We start from the raw sequence: 26,681 nt of genomic DNA on the forward strand, positions 1-26,681 counted from the left end.
TTGCTCGGCGATGCGCCAGTTGCTCTGTGAGGCCCGGGAGCCGAGGCGCCAGAGTTCGCGCCGTTGTCGATGGATTTCGACTTTGCGAGTGAAATGTGAGTCGCCGGCGTAACCTCGCTCTGATTAGTCGATAAGATCGAATCTAAGTGGGGGAGGATGTAACGGGGTTACATGGAATAGTGACCCTGTCACTAGTCCGGGATTGCTACATCGGTCACTCCCCTGGATAGTGACCCAAGTGGCCTCAGAGCTTACAGATACATTTTGTATGACACAAACTATAGGGAACTTAGGATTTGTATGCAGGCCAAATCTGTACCAACCTATAAATACATTCAGTCTTAGATCTACCGCTTTTCAAGTCAAGTCAGACCAGGGACACGTGAACGGCTGTTCACTTGGAGTTTGTATACTCCTGCTTCCTCTGTTAAGAAGTGCTGTGTGCCCCGTCACAGAGGCAGAGCACGCCGACAACGCAAACGCTCGTACTTTAGAATTTAGACACCGGAAACGGAGCAAGAGAGACTAAGACCAACTTACCAGCACGCAGTCGCTGTCGTCTTCACCTCAGTACAATACTGTAGCAGCAGCACGTATTAGCCAATCCAATCCCTGGATTTGCTCTGTCGTCAAACTGTCTTGCGAATGCTCGACACAAGTGAATGGCCCTACACCCTTCACCAATGGTGAATCACCATTGCTGCAGGATGGTGGTACAGTGCATGTTGATCAGACCTACTGCCGGTTCTGCACCAAGACCAAGGCGCAGCTGACGGAGCTGGGCGCCAAGTTCGACGTCGTGGAGCTGGACGAGGTCGAGGGCGGCAGCGAGCAGCAGGACGCGCTCGAGGACCTCACGGCCCAGAGCACGGTGCCCAATGTGTTCGTGGGCGGCAAGTCAATCGGCGGCATCTCGGACGTGCGCAAGCTGCACAAGGCGGGCGACCTCGAGCCGCTGCTCAAGCAGAGCAGGGCGCTGTAAGCAGGCGGCGGTTAAGTTATTGACGAGAGATCGATCAACGGTGCCACGTGAGCGCAGTTGACGCTGCATTGCACTCCTTCTGCTCTCATATTATATCGCTGACTAATCAATGGAGACCTCCAAGTTGAGGTTGTTTCTGACTCGGTACAGTAGATGTAGTGAGCAGCTACATGTACTGCTTCAAACGTACATTTGAACATAGGAGTTTGTATATTGCTTCTTGTCCGGCTACAAGTCCTTCATTTACATAAGTGAGAGCTTACATTTTCCCGTGCTTTCTGCATCAGGCAGTAGCATCTGTCGATATCTTCGTAAGGTTGGCGTAAGTCCAAGCCAGGAGAATAAAATATAGGAGTCAGCTTGCTTTGGCTGCCGGGTGAGACCCCCTCAAAGCTTCATCGCACCATTCTTGAATGCTAGCGCCACGTCAGCCATGGACGGCCGACGAGCGGGGTCCTTTTCAAGACAAGCCGAGATGGTCTCCTTCATCACGCCGGAGCAGAGGTAGCTCAAGCGGAACCCAGTCTTCTTTGCAGTCGGAGAGAGAACGTCTTCACGGCCGGAACGCTCCATTGAAAGTTTCCGCGCATTCATGACCGGGGTTTCGCCCGTGTCGATCTCCACGAGGACCACGCCGAATGCGTAGACGTCGGATCGCTCCGTTGGCTGCTCACCGCGTAGAACCTCAGGAGCCACGAAGACCTTGCATTCGTTGTCCAGCGGCGAGAGCTTGACGTAGTGGAAGATGCTGAACAGACTGAGCTTGGCGGAGTAATCCTTGTCCAAAAGGATGTTGAAAGCATTCAACCGACCGTGCACAATGTTTTGCTTGTGCAGGAAAGCAATCGCTTCAGAGATCTGCCGGGCGATAGCGTGCTGCTTTGGTACCGACAACTCGACTGCGTTGTTGACCGTGCAGTCACGCAATGCGCCCTTTTCAACGTACTCGACCACGGCGCAGAGCTCTGTTCCGTCAGCATCCCACATAGCGCCACGGAATGCTGCAATTCGCGGGTGTTTCAGCTCAAACATGAGTTCAATCTCAGTCACGAAGTCCCGCATCAACGCCTTCGACGCCGTGTTGCTCTTGATCTTCTTGACGAGCACAGCCTCATGCTTGTACTCTCCGAGCCACAGCTCGGAACGGCTGCTCACGCGCAGCATTTTGTGCAAGAACACGTCGTCATAAGACAACCGGGTCAAGCCAATGTAGCCGTCCGCCACAGACGCGAGTAGTTCGAAGTCCGAGGTCGTCTGGCTTGAGGCGTTCGACCGGGGAACACCTAGCTCCATGTATGGGTGGTCGGACAGATCGCCCATGCCGACTGCGATTGACGGTGTGGTGCTGTTCATAAGCTTGGGCTGCTCGTTTCGTCGTCGACGGCAGCACCACCAAATCAATCCCACGATCGCCAGCAACACAACAGCCCCCAAACATGCACCGACAATGATCCACGTCCTGTGGGATGAAGACGACGACAAGTCTCCCTCAGTTGTTGCGGGCATCGTCGTAGCTGGCTGCTCGGTAACCGTGGAATTTGAAGAACCGACGTCGCTGTTGTTCCCCACGCAGAACGTGAAGGAATCATTGAGCTTGGTCTGGACGGCAGTGGTCGGACAAGCGCTTGTGTTGGTGGTTCCATCGATTGTAAATAACTCCAGATTCGCCAGGAACGTGAGCTGAGCTACTGTCAAACCTGAAGCGTTGATTGGGTTGTCGACTAGCGACAAGAACTGCAGCTTCGAAAGATTGAAGACCACACTGGGAATTGTTTTCAAGGAGTTGTCATGGAGATATCTACGAGCACAGAGGAGAGATACCAGCTGAACGTTAGGCGGATGCTCCGTAAGCACAAGCTAATACCAATATAAGCAATACGCACAAAGTTGTGATGGCCGGGAAGTTGTTCGCGACGAGGCTGAAGCCAGTCAAGGCGTTCGATGATAAATCACTGTGCAACGAGTAATGCTCAAATCGTAAGCACCACGCTTCAACACGGCAAAATGGGCGTACGGGCTCACGTACAGCAGGGTGAGGTTGGTGAAGGACTCTTCCTGGAAGTCCGTGTCCACTTCGGCGATGGCGTTACCGGATAGATCACTGCATATACAATTGACAATTACGATTAGACAAAAGTGAACTCCTCACGCGCCAAGTCGCGAAAATGGAGGAAGCCGGCGTACATGACGGTGACGGAGTCTCCAGCTAAAGCGGCCGTGGGGATCTCACTCAGTGAGCAGTTGTTGAAGTATCTGAACAACAATACGAGTATGAAGTCCTAGTCAGCCCGATATCCACAGCATAATTCCAGCAATACAGCACACAACGTACATTCTTCTGACGCTGTTCAGGGGTAGCGCGCTGTCCAGTCCGGTCAAGCTGAGGTTCCTGAAGGTGACTTTATCCAGCGTCGCGTCCGGCTGGATGTTCATGGACGACAGCTCGAGCGAGCCGGATAGCGGCTCCTCGCCTTGCTCCGCCTTCGTGAACGTCAGGTCCGTGACATGGTCGTCCAGCTGCAGCAGTCCGACGCGCTCGAAGGGGCCGGCGCCTGCCGTGTCGTTGCTCTCGGCCGGCTGGAAGACCCACTCGGTGGCGGTGGAGGAGAAGGCGTCGAGACACAGCGCCGACTGGCCCGACGACAGCGTGACGCAGCTCGTGTCGTTGACGCAGTCGATGGCGTTGGCGGACGACTGGCCCACCACCACGCAGGCTCCGTTGCTGCTGCAGCCGCCATTGCAGCTCGTGGTCAACGTGTTGAGTGTCGCGCTGGAGGTCGTGGAGTTGGCGGCCCGCGCCGCGTCCAGCAGCGTCAGCGCGGCGAGCGCCAGCGCCCACGCGTGCATCCCGCAGACCTGGTAGGATATCCCTCGCTTGAAGGGGGTGAGGTGGACGGTAGGGAGGCTCGTACTACCCTCGCAGATGGGCTCCGCACCGTGGATACCCTGAAGTGGCTGCGGAGACTGCGTATCAGACGAGGGCTTGCTCGATCCCCTTGGAGGTAGGTAGAGTGGTGTGCTGTACGCTACTGCTGCGGCCGCCGCAGTGATTTGCCCGCCCGCCAGGGAGGGAACTCAACTCTCAGCTCTCGACTGGGGGCGTGAATGGCAATGCAGAGGGCGGCGGGGCCGGGCTTTGCTGCCGACGAGTGCGCGCTCGTTCCGCGCCGAGAAAGCCGCATCGACAACGCGACGAGCCCGCGGGTGATACTTGGTGTACGGCCGCACACAAATGCCACTCTTCACTTCCCGCGGCACATGCGAAGGGGCGTTGATAAAACACTGTAACGTTACTGCAACCTTCACTTCACTTTCCTACACCAAAAGTGCCTTCCTGGTTGAGCACTTAAGTACTTATTTACGTTTGCTATTGTACAGGGGGTTATCCATTCCACACCTTCTACGAGCCCGAGCCCGTCTACTTCAAAAGTGGGCTCCCCCTAAAACGAGAGCCAAAAGTCGCACAAAATAGGCTCCCTCATGGTAAGTACGAGATCAAGGAGCCCTGGTTCGGGCTCCCCATTGGCTCCCCTCCAGGGCTCCCCAAATTTAGCTTCAAACCTATGACGGGCTCTTCATAGTAATATCTGATTGGCCAATTTTACCTAGACTTAAGGCGAGCAACTTCGCGTGATCGATGCGCCACGCTAGAAGATCGAGCTCAAAGATCGCCACACTAGAAGATCTCGCGCCGCTCATATGTGTACAGCCGCTCCGAGGCCACCCCAGCGTCGCCGATAGTCCTTTCTTCCCCTCAAGGAGAAGCCCTCTTTCCTATGCCTTTTCAGGTTAGAACCTGGAGATACTTCAATGACGGCCAATCATCAGCGAGATATTTAACACAGGTGAGGGGGAGCCCTTAACGAGGGCTCACAGTTCTGGAGGGCTCCTTTCACTTAACCTATTGAACTCGAGCCCAGGAGCCCGAGCTCGCGACTTTTGGGTTCACCGAAGAGCCCAGGGCTCGTAGAAGGTGTGATCCATTCTCTGCTCTGTACGGTGCGAGCGTGTTAGCCATTCTGTCAAGGCGGGCCCTCATATATTCTGACCATCTCGAAGACGCCTTACAGAGGAAGGAAGCAGGACGCAAGCGCGGTCGAATGGGGATGACACCACCCGGAAAAGTGGCTGTCGCTCCTGTGACGCGCGCTCTGGCCTTGTCGCCAGCGATTCGCCGGAAGATTCATGGAGCCCCCCCGGAGGCGCCTCGCCGGTCCTTGTCCTTGCGCAGCCACGTCACGGCGGCGACGAACACCTCGAGCGCTTGGCGGCGCTCGCGCGGCAAGTACTTGGGGTCCAGGATGTGCTTCATCAGGTACAGGCTGCTCACCGGGTTGGTGGCCAGGAACGTGTGCCGCGCCTGGTGCTTCAGCGCGCCCAGCAGCTCCACGGCTGCGAGCTGGTGGTCGGTCGCTATGGCGACGGCGGAGCTCGAGCTACTGGAGCGAGGCAAGGCAACCAACTGACACACGAGGTCCAGCAACTCGACCGGCGAGCTGGCGCTGCAACTGCTCCAGGGCACCATTGGCATGTTGGTGTCGACCACAACCTTGGGTGTGTTCTGCAGCAGTCGCGCCGAGGCGTGGGCATCCTCCTTGACGTTGTTGCGCTTGACCTTGGACACGATCTTCAGATAAATAGGCTGCACGGTGAGCACCGCGATCTTGGCGTACACCATGTCGTGCAGCTCGGTCGAGTTCTCGTCGAGGCCGCTGATCTGCATGAGCTCGACGATCTTGTGCTTCATGATCTCCTGGTACAGAGTCGACACGCAGCCTCGCACGCTCTGCAGCGTGGGGCCTACGCCCGACACCCACACGTTCTGCTTAAAGTCGAGCCAAAACTTGCGCAGGAACTGCGTCGCAGGCTGTCGCCCGTCCACAAACAGCGCCTCGAGAGTCATTTGCATCCGCTCACGCATTTCCGGCACCGACACCAGCAGCACGCAGATATCTCGGAAGGACACAAACGACAGACCGGAGTCGTCGTTGGTGCCGACCGAAGCGGGCGAGGCATCGAATCTCCCTCCACTGAGCGTAGCTCCACCACTTACCGTTGCTGCAAGCACGAAAGTAGGCGGGGCGGAGCTGGTCGTAGTCGACTCGTTCGCTAGAATCTGCTGCGACCGCAATTGGTGAAATCGAGAGGTGGCGAAGTCCATCTTGAGAGACTTGAAGAACTCCTGCAAGCGCGTGGTCATGCTGGCCGCTGACTCGGTCGGAGCCAACTTCCCGCGCCGAGGAGCACGGGTCGGTCGTGGTGCAGGCTTGAGCAGCGCGTTCTCAAGCACACTTAGCACCAAATACTGTCGTTCAAGTTTCTCCAGGTCCAGCATCTTCTTGGCGGTGAAGTAACTCGCCGACCGCAATCGTTCGAGCATGACACCGATCACACCAATGAACGGGATGACTGAAGCTGCGGGCTCGCCGGAACTCGCTGGTCGTTCGCTTTCGGCGGTTTGCTTTCGTCGTAGGTTTTCAAACCCGCCGGTGTGGTCGCACAGTCGTCGGAGTTCAGTGAGGCGCGTCTTGTACTTGGCTCGAACCCTCTTCCAGGTAATCGGCATCCGAGTTGCCATCAGCGGGATATCACCTAGGCAGCCAACGCAAGCCATGACCAGGTGGAAATTGTTGAGAGGTGGTGCACTCGCGGACATGGCGATGGAGATGATGTTCTCGATCACTTCAGCTCGCTCCTTGGGGGAATCCTCGACCAGCACCGACCAGACAAAGTACGCTACCAAGCCGTTGAAATGGTCCGTCAGCTCCTTGGCTGCGATCTTGGGGTTGTGCAAGAACTCCCACGGATACACGCTTGAGAGCTGTGAATGGTGGAAGATCGTGAGCTGCTCGGCCATCTCCGAACAGGTCATCTCCCACAACATATTCCGTAGCGGAACGGGCAGCGGGACATCTTCGCATTCGAAGTCGAGTTCTTCTGACGAGTTCGAGGTGAACGTGTTCACTAGAGGCACAGATCTGTCTTTGGCACCTCTGTTGCTGTCTGGAGGTTGCTGCGGACCAAATAACACAGCCATGTTTTCGCGAAGCCGTTGGCTGCCTTCCTCGAATCTGCTGATGTTATAGGAGTCATCGGCTGAGGATTGTAGCAACCCCTTGCTCTTGGCGAGTTGAGTGATCCCGCCCAAGTTCGGGAACGAATGGTTGCGTCGCTTTCTTCTTTGCGGCACTCGAGACGTTGGCGTTTGTGGCGGAGCGTTGGTTGGAGTAACGGGAGTCGCTGGGGCAGCGTCATTTTCACTCTTAGCCGACGAATTGTTCGCTGATGTGGAACGCACTGGTTGAACCTGTTGCAGTTCCGAGTCGTCACTGAAGCGTCGAAGACGACAATGTGAGAAGAACAAGTCGATCAGACCCTGGACGACCTCGGTGTTTACTTCTTCGCGCTTCGAGTAGATGGGATGAAACAGAATATCCCGAACGAAAGCCGCAACGTTGTGCTTCTGGGCACTCAAGGTGCGTGGCGTGAACGATCCACGGCGCGGGTTATTCCTTTGTTTCTCCCCAAGAGCCAGGAGCATGTCACTGACGGTGATTCCAGCAGACGCCACTACCCCGAGATGCAAGAGCACAACGCGTCCGCCTTGTGGGTTGCTTTCGATCAGCGTTAACAGAGACCGAAGCCGCTTCTGTCGCAGCTCCTCCTCACTGCGTTTTGCACTCTGCACTCGTCTCAGTGATGGCGCAACTTTCGTGAAGGTTGGGGTGGAACTTCCACGCGGAATGAAAGTGTCGATCTCTGATCCCCCCATTGAGAGATGACACTGCATGACGGAATCGCGCACGCTCTGCAGTGCTAGCAGGGCGTCGTTATAGCCTTCGCCGTCATCGCCAATCGAGTCCGTGTGATCCGTCCCCAAACTTGTCGAGGTGCTTTGTCGTTTACGTCCATCGCTGTCTTCTGTTTCCAGCTCTGTTCCATTATCGTCGCAGTCCGAACCAGCGCGTTCCTGAGCGCTTACGATAGCACTGATCCATTCGTCACGCGTGGTGGTAGAGCGGAAGTCCAGCACGGTATCCCTCCCATGCATGGAAAGTGTAAGCAGTGACTGCCCCCCAAGGAATGTGAGTTTGACGTTTGAATCGTACAAATCGATCTACAAAGCAGTTGAGCCATGAGTACATCGCTACAATGCATGTCAACAGGTGAGCTAGCCACAAACCTTGGCCTTAATGGAGCCGTCTCGTCGACGACCGATAACCATCTCGCCCGGCCTGATAATAATGTAGCGGTCGCGCCACTGCGATGCGCAGCAACAACCAGTGAGACCACAGGACGTTGAATAGCGTTGCCATGCTCGACGTACCATAAAGTGTCCTCGGACAGCTACACTGCCTTCTTTGATGACCTCGTCCATCCTGTGACAACACGATCCGTCAGTAGGTGAGCCTGCATTGAGACCGACCATCGAGTGAGCTGCAGACGCACTTGGACGACGACGCCGCGGGATCCATAGCGTCTATCAGAGCCGATCGGTGCCGCTAGGATAAATATGTACTTTGGCACTTAAAGCAATCGGAAGGCGTCGGCACCGCAGCGGCGATAATGCAATGGCCGTATAGAGCAGGCAGCCGTCTCCTGCTGGTCCTCTCGATCGCGCCGTTGACCACTGGCAACCCCTTCCACTGTGCTGCCAGACGCCAAGGCTGCGGCTACCGCTTTGGACTGCCGTAGCTCGACACCGAACCGCGTATTCTTAGGAGAGCCCAGCTGGGCGGACTTACCTACGTCATCTGCTTTTTTAGCAGGCCAGCGTCCATGCGTACACCGCTCGAGTTGACGACGTGCCACGCAAATGGGGACAAGCCACATCTTTGCCTTCAAGCGTGTTTGCGGTCAGCGCTCGCGGACACCTCGAAAGAGGAGTCAACGCGTTACATGTACTGGCGCCCGAGGATAGGCTCGCTGCTGTAGCGGTCTCTGCAACCTGCTCATTCATATAATAGTCGCCCGCGACCACAGAGCGGTGGTCGTCCGTGCGGACACGTACGTATGTATCGGCGCGAGTCACAGTCTTCCGGCTCCTTTGGTCCCACTCCATTGACAGCAATGTGACAGCAATGGGCTGCTCCACCGCAACGTCCATGTGCTGTGGAATATCAGAGACCGGATGCGCTTGCACACGAAACGAAATTACGAAATAGGGGCGACTAGCGTTGCTCTACAGTACACTCACTCCCTGCCTAGACCGAGTCGGAATCCACATCTGCATTCGCATCTTCCTCTCGCTTCCGCTTGAGCGGGCTGCCGCTTGCCTCCGCTGCGTCCGATTTCGACTTTGTGGCCGCCTCTTCCTCCTCTTTTTCCTTTTCAGCGTCCGAGTCGTAGTCGTCGGAGGCCATTTGGGGCGCCTCAGGCTTCAGAATAGTGAATCGCAGGTCGCAGTCCGCCGTGGAGGAGTGATTTTTGACAAAGTACACATTTCCAGAGGGCACGTAGAATTCGTCACCCGGGCTGAGCACAAAGTGCATCGTGTGTTTGCTCTTGAAGAAATCATCGTCCGTCTCGGGCGACAGCGCCAGCTCCAAGGACTTCGGCTGACACCCCGTCACGTAGAACAACTGCACCGCTTGGCCGACGCCCTCGGGTTCCTTCCACGCACCGGGAGGCAAGACCACACGTCCTGAAATCCACCGAGCAAATGGGGACGGGCTAAATAGGTTGAAACTCTGCCCCGCGTACGCGTGCACCACTGCCCCTCCTCGCTCTTCGGTGGGGAGCTTGCGCAGACGAATCTCGCTCGAGCGGCAAATGACGTTCAGATCGTTCATGCAGCCGGCTTGGCTGTCGTAGAGCGTCGCCCACTCGCCATCGATAATGCGCTTCTGCAGGTCCTTCGGCAACTCCTTCAAAGCCAAAGCTCTGCTGTTGTTTGTCCGCTTTGAGGGAGGTTTGGCCTTGGTTCGCTTTGACGTTGGGGAGTCCTGACCAAGACGCTCCACTCCGACAACCGTTGGCATTACAGTGCCCACACCGACGAAGGTACGTTCGTACACCATGTGCTCACTCTTGAACCAGGCCAGCGGTTTGAACCGCTTCCGCTTGGACCGACGTAAGCCACTACCATCCCACGCCTCGTCATTTTCGTCGTCGTCCAAAATCTTCGAGGCATCGGGCAATCTGTCGCGAACTGGGCCTGTCGGCGCGTCTGGTTCATTGTAGAAGCTGTCATCGCCAGTCTCACCGCCAGAATCATTTTGCGCTTCGAACGACTCGTCGTTATCGTCGTCCGTCTGCACGGACTGCATCGAGGTGTCTGTTCCGGGATTCGTACGGTAGCCATACTTGCCTGTCGGTCGGATCCGAGGTTTCTTACGGCCTTCGGTCGACTGTTTTCCACTTGCCGACTTTTTCGCCTTCTTACCCTTGGTCTGCTTCTTCTTTGGTTTCTCCGCGCTAACGTCGCTAGCGTCCTCATTTTTGCTGAAAAGTTCCTTGCTGATGTTGGGCGAGAGCGAATTCTTGTCTGAGAACGAAGGGATAGACTTCAACGAGCGGTCGCTTGCTACGGTGGAAACAATCACAGGAAAATGTCAGATAAGGGATGCAACCACTATTCGACATACCAGCACGCACCATTTGACAGTGGAGTCATCGGTCCGTCGTTCAAAGAGAACGGGCTCGCCGTATCTGCGTTGAAGCCACGCACTCCACCAAATGATTCTCTCCGACGAGCCTTCGTCTTTGCCTTTGCCTTCGACTTCTCCTCACCAGCCTTCTCCTTCTCAATCGACTTTTTACCGCGTCGACCACGAACCGTGACGTTCGCATTCGCATCCAAGTCTGCGTTCATATCCACAGAGCCATGGGGCGAGCCACCGAAATCAAATGACACGTCGCTCCTAACGGGTGACGCGGGGGGAGGCGGTCCCGCGTCGTCCTTCTCCTCTTGCTCCGGCTCCACTCTGACACTGCTTCTCTGCGTGCGCGACGGAATGGAGCTGCGTTCAATGTCCATACTCTCGCGATCACTCGACCGCGGGCTGTCAATTTCCGGTAGCTCCACCTCGTGCTCGCTGGGCTCCGACACGTCCCCCGACGTGTCCGCAGACTCCTTATCTGAGCCCGTCAACGCTGTCAACCAGCACAAAAACACAGCTAGCGTCAGCCCAAATGCACTAATCTCATATAGAAGTGCAGCCAATGAATGCTACGCACAGTCGTCGTCGTCCACCGAGTCGTCCTGCATCGAGTCGCCGTCCACCCAGAAATCGTCGATGTCCTCGAAGCCCTCCGCGTCCTTGCGCACGTCGCCGCGCACCACCACACCCGACCGTCTAGTGGCAATAATAAATAAACAATATGACTTAATAAAATAATTTATGGACGGCATATTGGCCCTTCTCATCTTCTGGTTCGTACGCTCCGACGCTGTGCGCATTATTCTTGGTGGCCATGTATTGCTTCAGCTTGTCCAGGTCCACGGGCGCGCGGTCGTTGGCCGCCCTACACATACAATACGCGGCACAATCAGCATTTCATCCGTCCTCATTGCAGCGTATCAACCGCGGTGGCGGACGCACTTGGTGCGGGGCATGAGCGCCTCGATGTCGTCGTCCATCTTCGCTCCGCAATTGTGCCGCCAACTGTCTGTACCGGCCAAAAGAGAGGATTTTCAACATTCAAATTCAACCTCATTGGTCGAAAACCATCGCGTCTTTTTCCACCAGTGGTATCGCCTTACGCATTCTTTTTTCCGCCAATGGAATCTAGAAGCTTTATCGACCAATCCCCGACTCGGAGACAGCGCCAGCCTCGACTGCCAAGCAGATTGGCGCTGTCGCAAGCAGGACGGAAACCAACGCGGCTAGAGCTTCAGAGCTCCAGAGCTTCAGCAGAGGCAGAGCTAGCTCCACGACAGACGCGAGCACGACACAGCAACGGCTGCACTAGCTAGTTAGCACTCCATTACTGGATTCTCCTCCTCCTCCTCCTCCTCCTCCTCCTCCTCCTCTCGCTGCCAGCCCACATGCAGAGCTCGACGTTCACCGTGGCGCCGCACGTGCTGGAGCAGGCGTACAAGGCCATCCGCACGACGCCGCCCGAGCCCAAGGACCTGGAGCAGTCGGCCAAGCTGCAGAGCTTCATGGACGAGCACTTCCCCACCGAGTCGGACGCCAACATCACGCGCCGCTCGCTGATCCTGGCCGAGCTGCGCTCCATCTTCCGCCAGTGGGTCAAGCAGGTGTGCATGGACAAGGGCGTGCCCGAGGAGATGGCGGCCGACGCCGGCGGCCAGATCCTCGTCTCGGGATCGTACCGACTCGGAGTGAACGAACCGGGTGCGGATATCGACACCATCTGCGTGGCGCCGCGCCACGTGACGCGCGAGGACTTTTTCTCGTCGCTCAAGGAGATCTTCCTGCAGCACCCCAAGGTGTCGAACCTCGTGGCCATTGAGGGCGCCATCGTGCCCATCCTGACGTTCGACTACGAGGAGATCAACATCGATCTGCAGATCGCCATCCTGCCGCGCAACTCCATCCCGGAGAACCTCAACATCCTGGACGACCACGTGCTGGTCGGCGTGGACCCGGCCACGGAGAAGAGTCTCAACGGCCCGCGCGTGACCGAGCTCATGATCAAGCTCACGCCCAACCGAGAGAGCTTCATCAGCGTGCTGCGGATTGTCCGACGCTGGGCCAAGCGCAGAGGACTCTACTCGAACAAGATGGGATACCTCGGCGGTGTCAACTGGTGCATCTTGGTGTGCTTCATCAATCAGCTGTACCCGACTGCGGCGCCATCGACGCTTCTGCTGAGGTTCTTCATGGTTCTCAACAACTGGAAGTGGCCGCTCGCCATCCAGCTCTGCAAAACCCACGACGCGAACTTGGGACTCGAGGTCTGGAACGCCAACGCGGGTCACAACCGGTAAGTTTAAGACTCTTTTATTTATTATTTTTGCAATTTTTTATTAATGAATTCATGAAATTGTCCTTGTAGGTACCAAGTGATGCCGATCCTGACGCCGGCGTACCCGTCGATGAATTCCTCGTTCAACGTCTCGACGCACAGTTTGACGGTGATGAAGGAGGAGTTCAAGCGTGGCTTGACCATTGTGCAGGATGTGCTCAGCAAGGGCGGCTCGGAGTGGGGACCTCTGTTTGAACCTTCGGACTTTTTCGCCGTCCACCAACACTACCTCGCAGTCGAGGTGTACACGGAGAAGCAAGAGGAGGAGGCGGCCTGGTGCGGCTTCTGTGAGTCGCGTATGCGTAAACTGGTGGAGTCTCTGGCGTATAACCCGGCACTCTGCCGCCTTCGTGCCTACACGAAAAAGTTCCCGCTGAGTTTCGTGACGGGAGGCGAGGCTCCTGCTGGTGAGCAGCCGAATGGCGCAGCGCTGGCGCAGCCTAGCAAGTTTGGTGTGTGCTTTTACGTGGGCTTCGACATTGATCGCCGCCAGCTGCGTAGCCGTGAAGTGAGCATCGACAACTCTGTGGAGTACTTCAAGAACAACGATCTGTACCGCTGGAACAAGCGAACTCCGACCATGGACGTGCGTGTGACCCCGGTCGTGTGGAAAGCGCTGCCTGAAAGTGTGTTCGAGGATATGGGTGGCCGTGCTGTCGCTCGCGTGGCTCGTCGTGAATTCATGAAGAAGAAGAAGGAAGACGAAAAGAAAGCCGAGGAAGCTGCGGCACCGAGCCCTTCGCCTTCGGGCGATGAGGGTACACACTCTCAAGAAGACGGTGACGAGTTGAGCTGCAGTCAAAAGGCAGCATCGCTGGCAAACGACATGGCCAACGGTAAGGGCAGCATCTCACAGCCTGGAAGCCCTGACCCCGCAGCTGACGGTGCCGAGGTGACGAACGGCACTGAGTCGGTCAACAATACTCCGGTCAAGCCGAAGAAGGTGGTGTCTTCGGGGTCACCAGAAATGACAGGTAAGCGTGATCGCGATGGAAAAGCACTGGCGGGAGCTGGCAGTCCGGACGTGAAACCGTTGGGTGCTGCTCTCAATTCCGCCAGTACGTCGACGAATGGTGCGGCGACTCGAGGGATGGCTTCACCTCCCGTGAAGGTGGTGAAGAAGCCCCTGGAGATGGCAGCGGCTCCCCCTGCCGTGTCGTCGCCGCGCAAGAGACGTAAAATGAAAATCACTTTTGCCAAACTGAATTGAGGAGGTTGTGCCCAGGGCAATGGTGGGCGTGGGTGATGGCAAAAAAGGAAAAAAAACAAAAGAAAAGAGGAACACCGTGGCTTGCCATGGAGAAAAAAAGAGAAAATGGTTCCCCACAAAAAAGAGGTAGCAGTAGCAGCAGCAGAAGCAGCGAGGACGCCTTCGGACAACCAGGTCGAAGCTTGCAGGGAGGAGGATGGTGAGTGCAAGCAGATTTTGAGCAGCGAGCGGGCCTCTTGTCCGTATGTTGCTTCCAGGCTCGCGGACGACAGCGACGAAGCCGACACCAGACGAAGACACTGCAAGCGGTGACCGCCCCAGGAGTGATATTTCTTGTTGGTGCGGGGTGAATAGATAGGAAAAACACACTTGCGGGCAGGTCAACAGGATTGCAGCCGACTTCACGCGCATCCAGACCAAGCCTGCAAGACAATAAAAACTAAATAACACTAGCAAAATCACAAAACATTGTTCCAGCATTCACCTTGCATTCATCCTACCAACACCTCGACAGGGTAACTTAGTTGGAAAACAGGAAGAACGACACCAACTTCAGCCAAAAAGTCTTCTCAGCTTCCGTGAGTTCTTCTTGCTCCAGAAATGCTAACAACTCGAATCGGGGCGGCGACGATGATGTGGGCATTAATTGGGGTTGTGAACAAACGGCCAGCACTCGTTGGAACTTGGTCTTCCAATCTTTGTCGGCAGATTTTGGGTGTTCTCGATCCGGCACCGAAGACACGGAAGGGCCAGCAAAATACCTCACCAACACACTCACAAAGAACGTATCTGCCACTGACTCAGACTTGTGCAGCGAGGACGAAGCTTCCACTAACAGTTGAACTCGAGCAGAAGCCAGCGAGGTGATATCCAACGAAGTTCGATGCCACAGGGCACCCAGAGCTTCCTCCGTCTGGTTTGACAGCCACACGCCAAAATCTCGTAATGAAGGCTTCTTGACCAGAATCCCTGGTTCGCCGTTGCTCTCCAAAGCTTCAAGAGGAGGCACCAGCAAGCGACAGTATTCACTGAACAACGTTAAATCCACAACTTCCGTAGCGCATAACAACTGTGGCACTTGTTGCAATCGGAACAGCGCGTGCAGAGCATTAAGGTACGGTGGCATCAGCAACTCGGCTTCCTCTCTGACAAGCTCCAGCGCCTGCGGACTCAACTGAGCTGCCCACCAACTGCTTCCCCAATCAGCTACTACCAACTGCCCCGATGGCTCATCGTCTCCGTCGTAGCAATCGTCGTCATCATCACCAAGACCGCTCCTCGTGAAGTATGCCCGAAACAGTTTACGGAGGCGATTATCGCTGTTGCTACTTCCACCGTGGGCTCCCACCTGTACGTCATGCAGATGCTGAAGCTCTCCAGTAAAATCTGCTAGACCTCCGAGGTCTCGCCGTTGCCGGCGCTTCAGGAAGACAACGTTCTTGTTTCGCAACAGCTCCAGCCGTAGCATGTTCGCCGTTCGCACTTCGCCTTTCACCTGAGGCGCTAGGTCGTCTGGTGATAGCGAAGTTAGGATCTCAATCGGGTAAAATTGAGGATCGGAGATGACGAGACGCTTAATGGTAGAAATATCTGGGAGGAGACATGGACTTCGCAGCATCCGGAACGAAGGTTGCGTACCAGCTTCATCGTCCAAAGCTTGACTTCTGCCTGGAATGAGCTCGACTTGGACGTTGACGGCACATGTAGTTTTAGTGTTCACATCCACGGTCTCCAGTAATCGCGAAGTATCTACAGCCATAACGTAAAGGTGGCGGAATGCCTGCAGATGATACTTGTTGTCAGCCGTATTCATCGGAGGCATCGGGTACAGCGAGATCACAAGTGCGGCGATCGCCTCCTTTGACCGAGAGACTGTGGCACGCCCACCACCCAGGAAAAGCAATCCGATCGCCATGCTAAGCGCCATGTGGTTGCCATAGCTCATGGCCGCATCCACGTGCTGCCGCAATGTCAACGAGCGTAGTAGCGCCAGAGTTTCCACGTTACCAGTTCCAGCATCAACCAAAGCTAGGGCCTGAGCGCACACGGCTAAGCACCGCTCCACGGTAGCACGCTCTGTGGCAGCAGCAACCACATTGCTACTACCGCGCAAAATCATCGAGGATGACGCCTTCGATCGCAGCTCACGGAAGTGGAGAATGTACTTGCGCAGTGTCGAGCGAGCTGAAGTATTGCCTGTACCCGCGAACCGAAGTCCTATGCTCATGCACGCCCCTGCGACAATATTTGCGTACGCCTCGCAAATCGAGTTCAGATCGCTGTGCGGCGGCAAACCATTGGGGCGATTCGCTTCATCTTTCGTGCCATTTCCTTGCGGCTGGATAGACTTGTAAGCCTGAAGAAGCTGCGGGGGGACTTCGTGCTGCTCAACCCACTGCGTTGTTGGCCATATATCATTCCACATCACGAGGTTCTTCGACAATGTTCGGATCAGCAAGATGTCGGGACGAACGTAGTCGAGTAAAATCAGTGTGTCCGGTACCGCCAATTGAGCGGCAACGGCTTTGTTGCCGGTCTGCATGTACATGAAGGCAAGAGCCAGAGCGCTTGCAGACGCCGTCACTCCAATATTCACGTGTTCACCCCCACCACGAGCCCCATTGCGATCACTCGTGTGCTTTGCATCACGGCCAACGCCCGGAGAAGCTCCGGCATTACTGCTAGACGTACCATTTCCTGTACTGCTACCGTTCACCGCAGAGTTGAAACCACTTCCTCCACTGCCAAACGTCTGCCAGCGTCGTCCACGATAGAGGCAACTTCCCGCCGCGTTAGTGTCCCGGTACTGCTGCGCCCCACCGACGATGTATTTGTGAAGCTTCTCTTCAAGCTTCAGATCAGCAAGCCCTGGGTCTCCTGTTGTAGTCTGGCCACGTCCGAGTACGACAAGTCCAAGCGCCATTCCCGCTGCTAAGGCGTATCCCTCCAGTTGGTCGAAGGAAACAGTTGACAAGCCCGTATTTCCGTTGTTACCGACGAATTGGGCACTCGATGGAGAGCGCGCTATCTCGGCGAGTAGTAGCTCAGTCATTAGCCGATATCCTGTACCTTGGTACAAAATACCGAGCCCCAGTAATGCCGCCGTTTGAGTGGATGCAGGCACTGAAAACCCTCCAAACGGTGGTGGCAGCAATGACGGAACGTGCAGACACAACATCTTGGACACTGATCGCTCCAACGCCAGCTCCAAACCCGTTCCGAGAAGAGGCGTATTATCCGACGACGCCAGTTCAGGAACACTTGAGAAGAAGTGGTCCGCTTCAACCGATGGGATATCAGAATCAGCACTTGAAGGTTCTGTTGGGACGTTCTTGTCGTCGCTAGAGCTGGGTTTCGCTGTTACTGTCTGTTGCTTTCGCTTTCGACGACAATGTGCAGCGGTGCTAGCCATGCCGAGCATAATTGCAACAGTCACGAACTCATTCGACAGCGACAGGTAATTGTATACATCAGCCATGGACAGACATTTCAGATGTCCACGTAGACCAATTCCGAGTAATAGTCCTGCATGCGCAGCATAAGCCTCTTCCAAGTTACGGCCAGATGAGTCTCCAGATCCTTGACGAGCTCCTGGGGTCCCTGCTGAGTTTCGTTGCGGAACGTCGTGAACTGAAGGCCGATGGTATTTGATCCAGTGACGATTGATGATGCCTGAGAGATCATGTGCTGGAAGCCGTAGACCGGTGGCGCATCCATTATGAAACTGAGGCCAGTACGTCAGCTCCTTAGCATAGCCGGAAAGATCAAGCTCCACAATCGCATTTGCAGGTGGTTTACGCCCCGCGAGCGGTAGTGCAGGTATGTGAAGGCGCCATATTTGTGTTTGTGCTGTGGAAACATCGAAACTGCCGAGTGTCACCATGCCACGTGCCACGGACAGCGCCATAGATCGCTTACAGAGAAGCATCAAGCGAGCTTGCTGCTGCTGTGCGTAGTCGAGGTCCGAGAGATCTGGTGTCTTCTCCAGCTTCAAGCACAGCGGGCGACTCGAACGAAGGAGCCGTGCAACCTCGTTCATTCTCTGATCAGTAGGGAAGAGAGGCTGACTCTTGCCTATAATTTCTTCAAGACCGTCACAGTCATCGCGACTCTCATCCTCAGTGTGGGCGTCGGGGTCCTGCTGCTGCTGGTTTTGCATTACGCCTGAATAATCGAAGTGGTCACCAAGACTTTCCGCACTCGCAATACTGAGGTCTTCCCTCCCCACAAACGCGCAAATGTCTTCTGTAATAAACGGGGGTGGATGATGCTTCACTTGGCGGATAGTTTGCACAATGGGGAAACTGAGACCAACCGGTAGATCATCGAGAGATAATGCGCTACCAACAGGATCTTGGGTCAGGTACACAATTAATTTGAATGCGTTTGACTGAGAGGTCGGGAAATGAGGCGATCTATCATCCAAGCTTGAAAATATCAACTCGTACACCCGACAAATCGCTCTGGTGCGCCGCAGGGGATCTCTATAATGTTTCAAAATGATTCCAAATGAAACTGGTTGCTGCTGATTGTCTACATGTAGTAGCGTGGGAAACGCCATCAGTGTATTAGGCTTTCCAGCCATTTTACATTGAAGCCACACGATCAGATCTGGCACACATCCATAGGAAGCGAAGCGAAGCAATCCATTCTCTTGGGCCTTCTGTTGAGATCGTGATGTAAACCTGTCGTCAGCAACTTTACGCATTCGAACGCAGTTATCTTGTTTGTAGTAAGCGATGAAGGGATCCAAACCCATTCGCAGCGCCATATCCAAAAGCAAATCCGCTAGTTGTAGTCGCTGCTGAAACAGCGTGGTCGACAACTTGAGTTCTTCGCAAAGTAAATGCAGTCCCGCAAAAATCGACTCCACATGTTCCTCAATGCCAGGACATCGGCGTCGGTTGTTCTCCATGTGCGTATTTGGATCATAATCTAAACTGCCTGTGGTGGCTTTAGTCCCAGGAAGTTCCATCGTTGCGAAAAGCATCGCGTGCTCGTACTGATACATGTCATGAAACTCGCTCTGACAAAGTATATCAAAGGACGAGAGCAAGGAAGCAGCCATATCCTTGTCACTTTTGCATGGCAAAACGTTACTTTTACCACCAATCTGCTCCGGCAGCAGGTGCACTAAACACTCACGAAAAGACTGCCATTCGAGCCCACCATCCACTAATCCTTTGTTGTCTTGAGCTGGATGTAAAGCCTTCTGCTGCGCCAAAGAAATGACCTGGGACTTGAACGAACACATCGCTACAGAAGGGACTAGTAACCCCAGGACACCAAATGCTTGCTGCAACAACGGAGAGCTAATAATCCTCAGGGGGTGGTCCGACTTCCAGATTTTTCCACTCAAGTTGCCGCACAAATCCGGAAACACTACCTCAAAGGCGTATCCTCCGTCAACCGAGTTTAATTCAATATTCCCCACGAGTCGCATTTTCTCCAAACCGCCATCACTTGTCATAACATTATGCTGCGTCATTTCAGGGATGATCAAACGACAAATTGGACGGTGCGCTCTGTTTAACATGAGCGTGCCATCCTTCTCTAGGACCACAATATCGGTGGACCGCTTCCAGACTTCATCGGCAAACCCGTCACCTTTAGATATTCCTGCGTGATCACACTGAGATACCGGAACAGCATCACGGCAATGCAAGATCCGTACGCCACCACTTTCACCATCACCATCATCAAGCAACGTGGTTGTCGTTTCTCGCTGCGAAATAGGTTTCAAAACGAGCGTTCCAGCACTCTTGTCCATCATACACAGCAATGGAAGGCCGTCAACGCCCGACGCGATAAACGCTGCCTTCGAAACACTCGCTGACAAACTTGACGACGATGCAGGTGCTAGTGGTGATGGTGGAACCGGTGAGGCGTTCGAAACCGCAGACGGCGAAACAATGGGCGACAGAAACATCGGCTTTGAGGACGCTGGAGCAACTCGTGGAGACTTCCACGTAGGTGTCGCCGCCCACTCCGGTTCAATACGCACTCGTAATCCCTCTAAATCACTCCTGGCTCGGTATCTCGTCCACGTCGGTCCATCAACCACGCGCACCTCCGGCATCAAACTCCTCTTGGCATTCGTCTCCACCGTATTCAGTCGGAAAACACAAAACCTCTGCTCCCACCGATGGAACGCCACCAACACAGGCGACGCTGCGTCCTCCAGCACTGCCACTGCATCCAAAGACGAGTCCGACAGGAACTTGTCCCCGCTCTTCCCCGGCACCTCTCCTTCCGTGGAGCTCAACGCCACGGGCTTAACCTCATCCAGTGGGTGTCTGAGCGTGAAGTACCTCGGCCGCGACGGAGCGTCCTTGTCCCCAGAGCTGTACTTGTACCTGTCTCCGTCTCCTCTGTTGCTGGTGCTGGCTCGTCGGTTCTTCCGGGCCAGAGCCAAAGCTGCAGCGTCCCGAGGCCGCTTCGAGGACGTGGACGGGATCTGCACGGCCGGACTGCGCTGCAGCAGCAGCCCGCGGCCTTCCATGGGGAAGAGTCCATTGGCCTGGAAGGGCAGCGCCACCTCAAACACCTCTCCAGCTGCAGTGTACACGTTGAGGCAGTCGGAGCGCACCAAGACGCACAAATGGGGCTGCGCACGCGGCTTTAGGGGCGCCTTCCGCTGTCTTCTTGGACGGGAGGACCCATTTTGAACCTGCTCTGTAGTGTGCAACACGTCCGGCGCGAAGTCCGCCAGCACCGCCTGCAAGACGCGCCCAGGGAAGACGAAGCGCCGCTCCTCGACGTGCGTCCCGCGGTGCACGAAGCTCACGCTGTCGAAGCTCACGCGCACGAGGAAAGGCGACCGCGCGTACTGCGACTCGCTGAAGAACACGCGCCCGTCGCTGGCGGGCTGCGAGCCGCGCTGGTTGGCGCGCACGCCGGCGCAGCGCACGCGGATACTCGGCCGCGCATCTTCCGGCGGCTCCATTGAAGCTGATAATGATTGTACCCAAAGTTGGGTACGTTTGAGATGGGTACATCGTACTCACTCGACGACTTGACTGGTTAGCAGGAAGGAAGGTGGACCATGTTCGCGCAGCTCAAGCGCGAGAGTCTGCGCAAGCTGCAGGCGATGGAGGACAAGAGTCCCAAGGGCTGCATCGACGAGCCCATCGTGGACATGATCAAGACCATCAATGCGCACCCGGACTACGTGAGCTTGCTATTGGTGCATTGCCATGGTTGCATTGAGTGGGCACTTGCTGACGGTTTGAGTTGTGACACCAGGTGACGAGCAGCTCGTGCTCCGGTCGCATTGCGGTTTTCTGCGGTGAAGCTGCAGGCAGTGAAGCCGGCTCAGATCTGATCACCAAAGGCGGCAAGTGGCTGATCGCGGAGCACGCCACCATCACGTTCGAGCAGTTGACGGCGGCGCTGCGCTCGCCCGACGCCAACTCCAGCACCAGCAACATGGTTAGTCGCTAGCTAGGCTGTACAACTGTTGTTTGTATAGTTATGGAGCTAATTGTTTTCGTTGGTGTTGCTTTTGTAGATCATCTTCAAGCACGAGCCGTTCATCATGCACGTTGTGTGTCGCGATTTGGATGCGGCCAAGGAGCTGCTGCAGTGGGGCATTGCCAGTGGGTTCCGCGAGTCGGGTGTCGTGCTGGGTAACAGGAAGATCATGTGTGCTATCCGTACGACTGCCAATGGACTGGAGATCCCGCTTGGACGCAGTGCGGAGCACCTGCTGGTGAACGAGGACTACCTGCGGTGGATCGTGGATATTGCAAACCAGAAGTTCGAAGCCAACAAGCAGAAGACCGATCGCCTGTTTGAGGCGTTCCGCGCGAAGTTTTGTCAGCCGGCAAATGCACAGACTGGCAACAGCTCGCTGGTTGAGTTGAGTTCGTGGAAGGAGGCCACTAGCGCAGACAATGTGAAGCTGGTGGGCCATACGAGTGTGCAGTACAAGGACAACATTGTCGTTTTCGGCGGCCAGGGCCCTACGGCTTCAGGAACGACGACGCGCGTTGCCGACGTGACGTTCTTGACCCCTTCCATGGATGGATCTCTTGAGCAGACATATCATGCAGCTGCCGGAGCTGATGGCCCCTCAGCTCGGATGTACCACTCAGCGGTTGCTGTGGGATCACGCATGATTGTGTTTGGTGGTCGTGCTAGCCCAGCAAAGCCTCTTGGTGACATTTATGCTCTCGACCTCGAGTCCAAGCAGTGGGAGAAACTTGTTCCTCAAGGAGCAGGACCCTCTCCTCGCTGGAAGCACTGCAGTTGCGCGGGTACTATTGTCTTTCAGAGCTTCATACCGGTACTTGCTGAACGAAGGGGCTGACTGCTGGCGCTTGATTTCGTTGTGTGTGTTTGTAGTGGGCTCTGTTGTGTACGTGCACGGCGGTCGCGATGCCGAGCAAGTTTTCGGTGACCTGTATGCATTAGACCTGGCTCAGACCCCGTTGCAATGGCGCCAAATTGGTTCGTATTGTTCATATTGGTGTGCATTTACGTCTTCGGCTGGCTAATGCGTGGATGTACTTGTAGAAAATTCGTCCAGCAGTCCGCGCCGGTTTGACCACATTGGTGAAGTTGTCAACTCGACCAAACTTGCTTTCTGGGGAGGCATGACATCGCTAGAGGGATCTGATGGCACGGGTGAAGACGCTCATGGCACTTGCTCGCTTTTCGATACTGTCAAGGAGACGTGGGGACACAAGACTCTTAAAAATGCCAAGAACAACGGCCAGCCGCCTGCGCTTTTTGCTGCTAGCGCTAGCGCAATCAGCGACCACCAGATTATCGTGGTAGGAGGCATGACGTCTGCCTTGCTCGCGAATGGAGACAAGGCAACACAAAAAAATTACATGCTGGACGTGAAGTCGTCGCAGTGGACGGACATTGGTGAAGTGAAGCACGAAAACGCGGCATTTGTGGGACACAGCAGCACGTGGATGCCGAGCAACAATTCCCTTTACGTTTTGGGCGGTGGCTTCCAGTGCTTTGGCTTCGGTCAATTCTATTCGTCGGCATACCAATGTCAGCTTTCAATCACGGCGCCGAAGAGAACCCCTGCCAAGGCTGCAAAGAGCAACGCGGTTACTACTTTATCATCCAATGCGCCAGCCTCAGCAGATGAGAAGCCCCTCGGTGTTCTCGTTGGAAAGCTGCAAGTGAAGAAGGTGAAGACTTTGTTGGAGAAAGCTCACGTGTATGACAAGGCCCGACGTGTGCACGTCGCGAACGTGGCGTCTTCGAGTGAGGCCGCCACTGACGGAAAGGCGACGACGATGTTCCTGCTTCCTGTTACGGCAGCAATTCATGAACTGATCACCTCGACCAACGACGCTGACCTGCAGCAACTTGAGGTTGTACCTGACGACGATGCGTACGCTAACAAGTTTGGCAAGACGAGTGGGCTGAACCGCAACGAAGTCATCCGCAGCACGATTGGAGCATTTGCCAGCAAGCACCAGCTCCCTGCAGAGATTGTGAAGGCCATTCCGGACAAGTACGAGTTCGTGAGCGATGTCTTGCTGATCCCGCGTGATTCCTTCCTTGAGCCGGAGTGGGCGCCGTTCGCAGACGAAATGTGGGCGCAAGTTTGTGCGTCGACGACACCAGCGTTCTCCCGTGTTGCAAGGAAAGCCTTCATCGATGCCAGCGAGAAGCGTCAGAGTCACGTGGAGTTGCTGTATGTGAACAACAAGGCGTTGACCTCCCCGCGTAGCAAGAGCGCTCCTGGCTGGGTGGAGATTCGTGAGAATGGCATCGTCTACGGTTGGGACCTCACGCGGGTCATGTTTTCGTCGGGTAATGTCACTGAAAAGGCCCGCATGGCGAACATCGGGTGCCGTGGAGAGACAATCGTGGACCTATTCTGTGGTATCGGCTACTACGTCCTCCCGTTCCTGGTGCACGGCGGTGCGGCGTTCGTCCACGCGTGCGAGTGGAACCCGGACTCGGTGGCAGCCCTGCGCTTCAATCTGGAGCGCAACCATGTAGCGGGCAGATGCAAGGTGTACCTCGGTGACAACCGCGAGTCGGCTCCTACCATCGGCGCTGTGGCTGACCGAGTGAATCTCGGCCTTTTGCCCACAAGCGAGAAGGCTTGGCCGCTGGCCGTGCAGGCACTGAAGTCAAGCGGTGGCTGGTTCCACGTCCACGACAACGTGGCCGTGGAGGACCGTGAGGCGTGGGAGCAGCGTCTGCTGGACTCGATGCGCTCGCTCGCGAAGCAGTACGGCAAGCACTGGACCATCACGTGCGAACATGTGGAGAAGGTCAAGTCGTATGCCCCCAAAGTGTACCACCTTGTTGCCGACATCCACTGTGTGCCAGCGTGATATCAGGAAGAGCAATGAAGAATAATCTAACACGAAACGCGACTTTGTCCCTGGGAGACCTGATTTATCAGCATCAGATACGTTTTTAAAACTTTTTTAATTTTTTTTAAAAACAGTAACTACATAGATCGCTGGCGCTTAACCCGGGAGGGCGTTTCTCAAGTGAAAACATGAAGTGGCTAGATGTGCTCCGGAGGACGAATTTCACAACGGCAACTCCTCTCCTGCGACCAAGCAAGTGGTGTGGTACAGATATTGTGGCTTTCATCCGTTTTGGCCAATCGGGTGGTCCGATATATCGGGCTTGATTTGCTGGAGGGCTCCGATTTAGCAGGAGGGGCTGAGGGAAGCAAACTATATCTGGCCCGATTTGCGTCTAGGGGCTGCGAGTTGCGAAGCAGGGGCCAGAAATGCCGCTTTTCGCCGGCAAAAGGGACCGCCGCGAAAACATGTCTGGGGCCCTCTCAGATCGGCGTGGCACGAGGTTGTAGCGGCCGTAGATGATGACACAGGTGATTTAGCTGGCCATAGCTACGAAGTGGCTATATACAGTGTACTATTGTCCCCAATGTCTTGCAGTTCTAATGCGTCATGAGAGGTGAGGAGGTATGGCCAACTTGGAATGCCTCCCCTCTGAGCCTTATGCTACTAACTCAGGTCAGATATAGCTAAATTGGACTAACCGATCATGTAGGAGCTCCATTTTATATAAATCGGACTCCGAGATAACACGTCAAATCGGGCGGCAAAATAGTTGAAAGCCACAATACATGTACTATACACATGTCTGATCGCCTGTCGCTTGAAGGCTGTTCAGCTGTTATCTAAAAAGTCTCAAGTGGTTCATCTTCCGATCGAATGGCCGATAGCAGCGATGATGAGCTATACTTACATGAAACATTGGTGCACGTTTTACGGTAGAGAATGCTTTAGTACAGTATATTAAGAAGCAATATAGACGGCTAAAAATGTGAAATATTCGCGAGTTACTAGGGCTCCGCGAAGGCTGGGATAGGAGAATTTTGGATAAACCCTTCTTTTTTAGTTTTTATTAATTTCTGTTCTTACTAGCTACGGTCATCTCCTGCGCCTGCTTCGCATCCGCAGCATCTACCCGGATTTGTTTCTTTCTTTAGTAAAGCTGTAGATGCAAGATATCAACCGGCAATGCTTTACAAAATTAAAAATGCGAGCCTTGGTTAAGATCTGTTCTGCAGCTTTGGAAAATGCAAATACTTACTTAGTACCTCTAGTGCTTGCACATATTGCACTGATTCATACTAGTATCGTCGGTAGCACACCAGGCGACACCGATATATACTGGGCCCTCCAAAAGGTTTATATTATAAACTTTTGGACGGGCCCAGTGCGGCACCGGAGTTGCATCGGTTTCAAGACGAGAGCTTTGCGTACGCTGAAGAACATTTGTGTGAGATAAGTGGGGCATCTTCACCGCGGCCGCGCTGCCAAAGCAACAATTCAATGAGAAACAAAGTCGCGCGTTGCACGAAGAAGTTCTGAAATCTACTACTTACTTGCTAACTGCAGTATGCGTTGTATGTAAATCCGCGTATCCATTACAACTCATCTCCTGCGCCTGCTTCACAGCCGCAGCATCTGCTAAATTGACTTTGAGTCTACTAGGATGTTTAAGTTTTCGACCGTCCACCATCATCTTGTGCGCACGCAAAGTTTTGATTTTTCTTCCTTAAGTATTCACTAGAATCTTCGGCACTATCGATGTGGGAGGGCTCGTTGTTGAGATCAGCACTGCACGCGGCCCAGGTTACAGCACGGATCTTTCGAGCCCATCTCTCGGGATTTTTGGAGAGCACAAGCGATAATCAGTTACCTTCAGTTACCGGGGCCAGTTTTCCGGCTTCAGTATTACCGGCTTCAGTTGCCGAGGTGCCGCCTAATTAATCTGTGTTGGGCTGACCACAGCACTCCCTCCGGGGTTACTGCTATCCCAGAAAAATATTGGGGACCCGGGTGGTGGACCCGGGGGGTTTCGCAGTTCGAAGCAAACAATTCTCAATGATTTTCAGTAGGTATCTAGTTATAAAAAAACTACTTGCACAATCCACATTCATGCTGGATCGCTTGCAGTGTACGCTCGGATAGAGCCAACAAACGATTTTCTTCTTCAAGAGCTTCTGGTGGTGGTTTCGACCACGCCGCTAGTTCCGCCGTAAATGAAGTTAGCGTAGCAAACGCATTACGCGATACGACTCGA

At 54.9% G+C, this 26,681-nt stretch overlaps 7 protein-coding genes across 7 annotated transcripts; 3 read left to right on the forward strand and 4 right to left on the reverse strand.

Moving 5' to 3' along the window:
- Nucleotides 1–10: 10 nt before the first annotated feature.
- On the forward strand, nt 11–982 carry PHYSODRAFT_322299 (hypothetical protein; the record flags this gene model as incomplete). The annotated part of the gene is made up of 2 exons (XM_009517640.1): nt 11–53; nt 720–982. The coding sequence occupies 2 exons, from the start codon at nt 11–13 to the stop codon at nt 980–982; spliced, it is 306 nt and encodes a 101-aa protein (XP_009515935.1).
- A 387-nt stretch (nt 983–1,369) lies between these two features.
- Nucleotides 1,370–3,829, reverse strand: PHYSODRAFT_552372 (hypothetical protein; the record flags this gene model as incomplete). Its single annotated transcript, XM_009517641.1, has 4 exons — nt 1,370–2,780; nt 2,866–2,934; nt 3,009–3,083; nt 3,306–3,829. The coding sequence occupies 4 exons, from the start codon at nt 3,827–3,829 to the stop codon at nt 1,370–1,372; spliced, it is 2,079 nt and encodes a 692-aa protein (XP_009515936.1).
- A 1,336-nt stretch (nt 3,830–5,165) lies between these two features.
- Nucleotides 5,166–8,360, reverse strand: PHYSODRAFT_309443 (hypothetical protein; the record flags this gene model as incomplete). Its single annotated transcript, XM_009517642.1, has 3 exons — nt 5,166–8,099; nt 8,166–8,243; nt 8,310–8,360. The coding sequence occupies 3 exons, from the start codon at nt 8,358–8,360 to the stop codon at nt 5,166–5,168; spliced, it is 3,063 nt and encodes a 1,020-aa protein (XP_009515937.1).
- Nucleotides 8,361–9,186: 826 nt separating this feature from the next.
- PHYSODRAFT_470887 (hypothetical protein) lies at nt 9,187–11,564 on the reverse strand (the record flags this gene model as incomplete). Its single annotated transcript, XM_009517643.1, has 6 exons — nt 9,187–10,508; nt 10,580–10,679; nt 10,767–11,077; nt 11,162–11,280; nt 11,366–11,449; nt 11,527–11,564. 6 exons carry the CDS (start codon nt 11,562–11,564, stop codon nt 9,187–9,189), a joined length of 1,974 nt encoding a protein of 657 aa, XP_009515938.1.
- Nucleotides 11,565–11,972: 408 nt separating this feature from the next.
- On the forward strand, nt 11,973–14,129 carry PHYSODRAFT_474162 (hypothetical protein; the record flags this gene model as incomplete). Its single annotated transcript, XM_009517644.1, has 2 exons — nt 11,973–12,877; nt 12,950–14,129. 2 exons carry the CDS (start codon nt 11,973–11,975, stop codon nt 14,127–14,129), a joined length of 2,085 nt encoding a protein of 694 aa, XP_009515939.1.
- A 520-nt stretch (nt 14,130–14,649) lies between these two features.
- Nucleotides 14,650–21,075, reverse strand: PHYSODRAFT_469800 (hypothetical protein; the record flags this gene model as incomplete). The annotated part of the gene is made up of 3 exons (XM_009517645.1): nt 14,650–15,084; nt 15,139–18,611; nt 19,071–21,075. The coding sequence occupies 3 exons, from the start codon at nt 21,073–21,075 to the stop codon at nt 14,650–14,652; spliced, it is 5,913 nt and encodes a 1,970-aa protein (XP_009515940.1).
- Nucleotides 21,076–21,174: 99 nt separating this feature from the next.
- PHYSODRAFT_309454 (hypothetical protein) lies at nt 21,175–24,587 on the forward strand (the record flags this gene model as incomplete). Its single annotated transcript, XM_009517646.1, has 6 exons — nt 21,175–21,300; nt 21,375–21,560; nt 21,640–22,243; nt 22,476–22,580; nt 22,647–24,439; nt 24,573–24,587. The coding sequence occupies 6 exons, from the start codon at nt 21,175–21,177 to the stop codon at nt 24,585–24,587; spliced, it is 2,829 nt and encodes a 942-aa protein (XP_009515941.1).
- Nucleotides 24,588–26,681: the final 2,094 nt, after the last annotated feature.

This window comes from Phytophthora sojae (genome assembly GCF_000149755.1).
Source record: "Phytophthora sojae unplaced genomic scaffold PHYSOscaffold_1, whole genome shotgun sequence".
Classification (NCBI taxonomy): domain Eukaryota; phylum Oomycota; class Peronosporomycetes; order Peronosporales; family Peronosporaceae; genus Phytophthora; species Phytophthora sojae.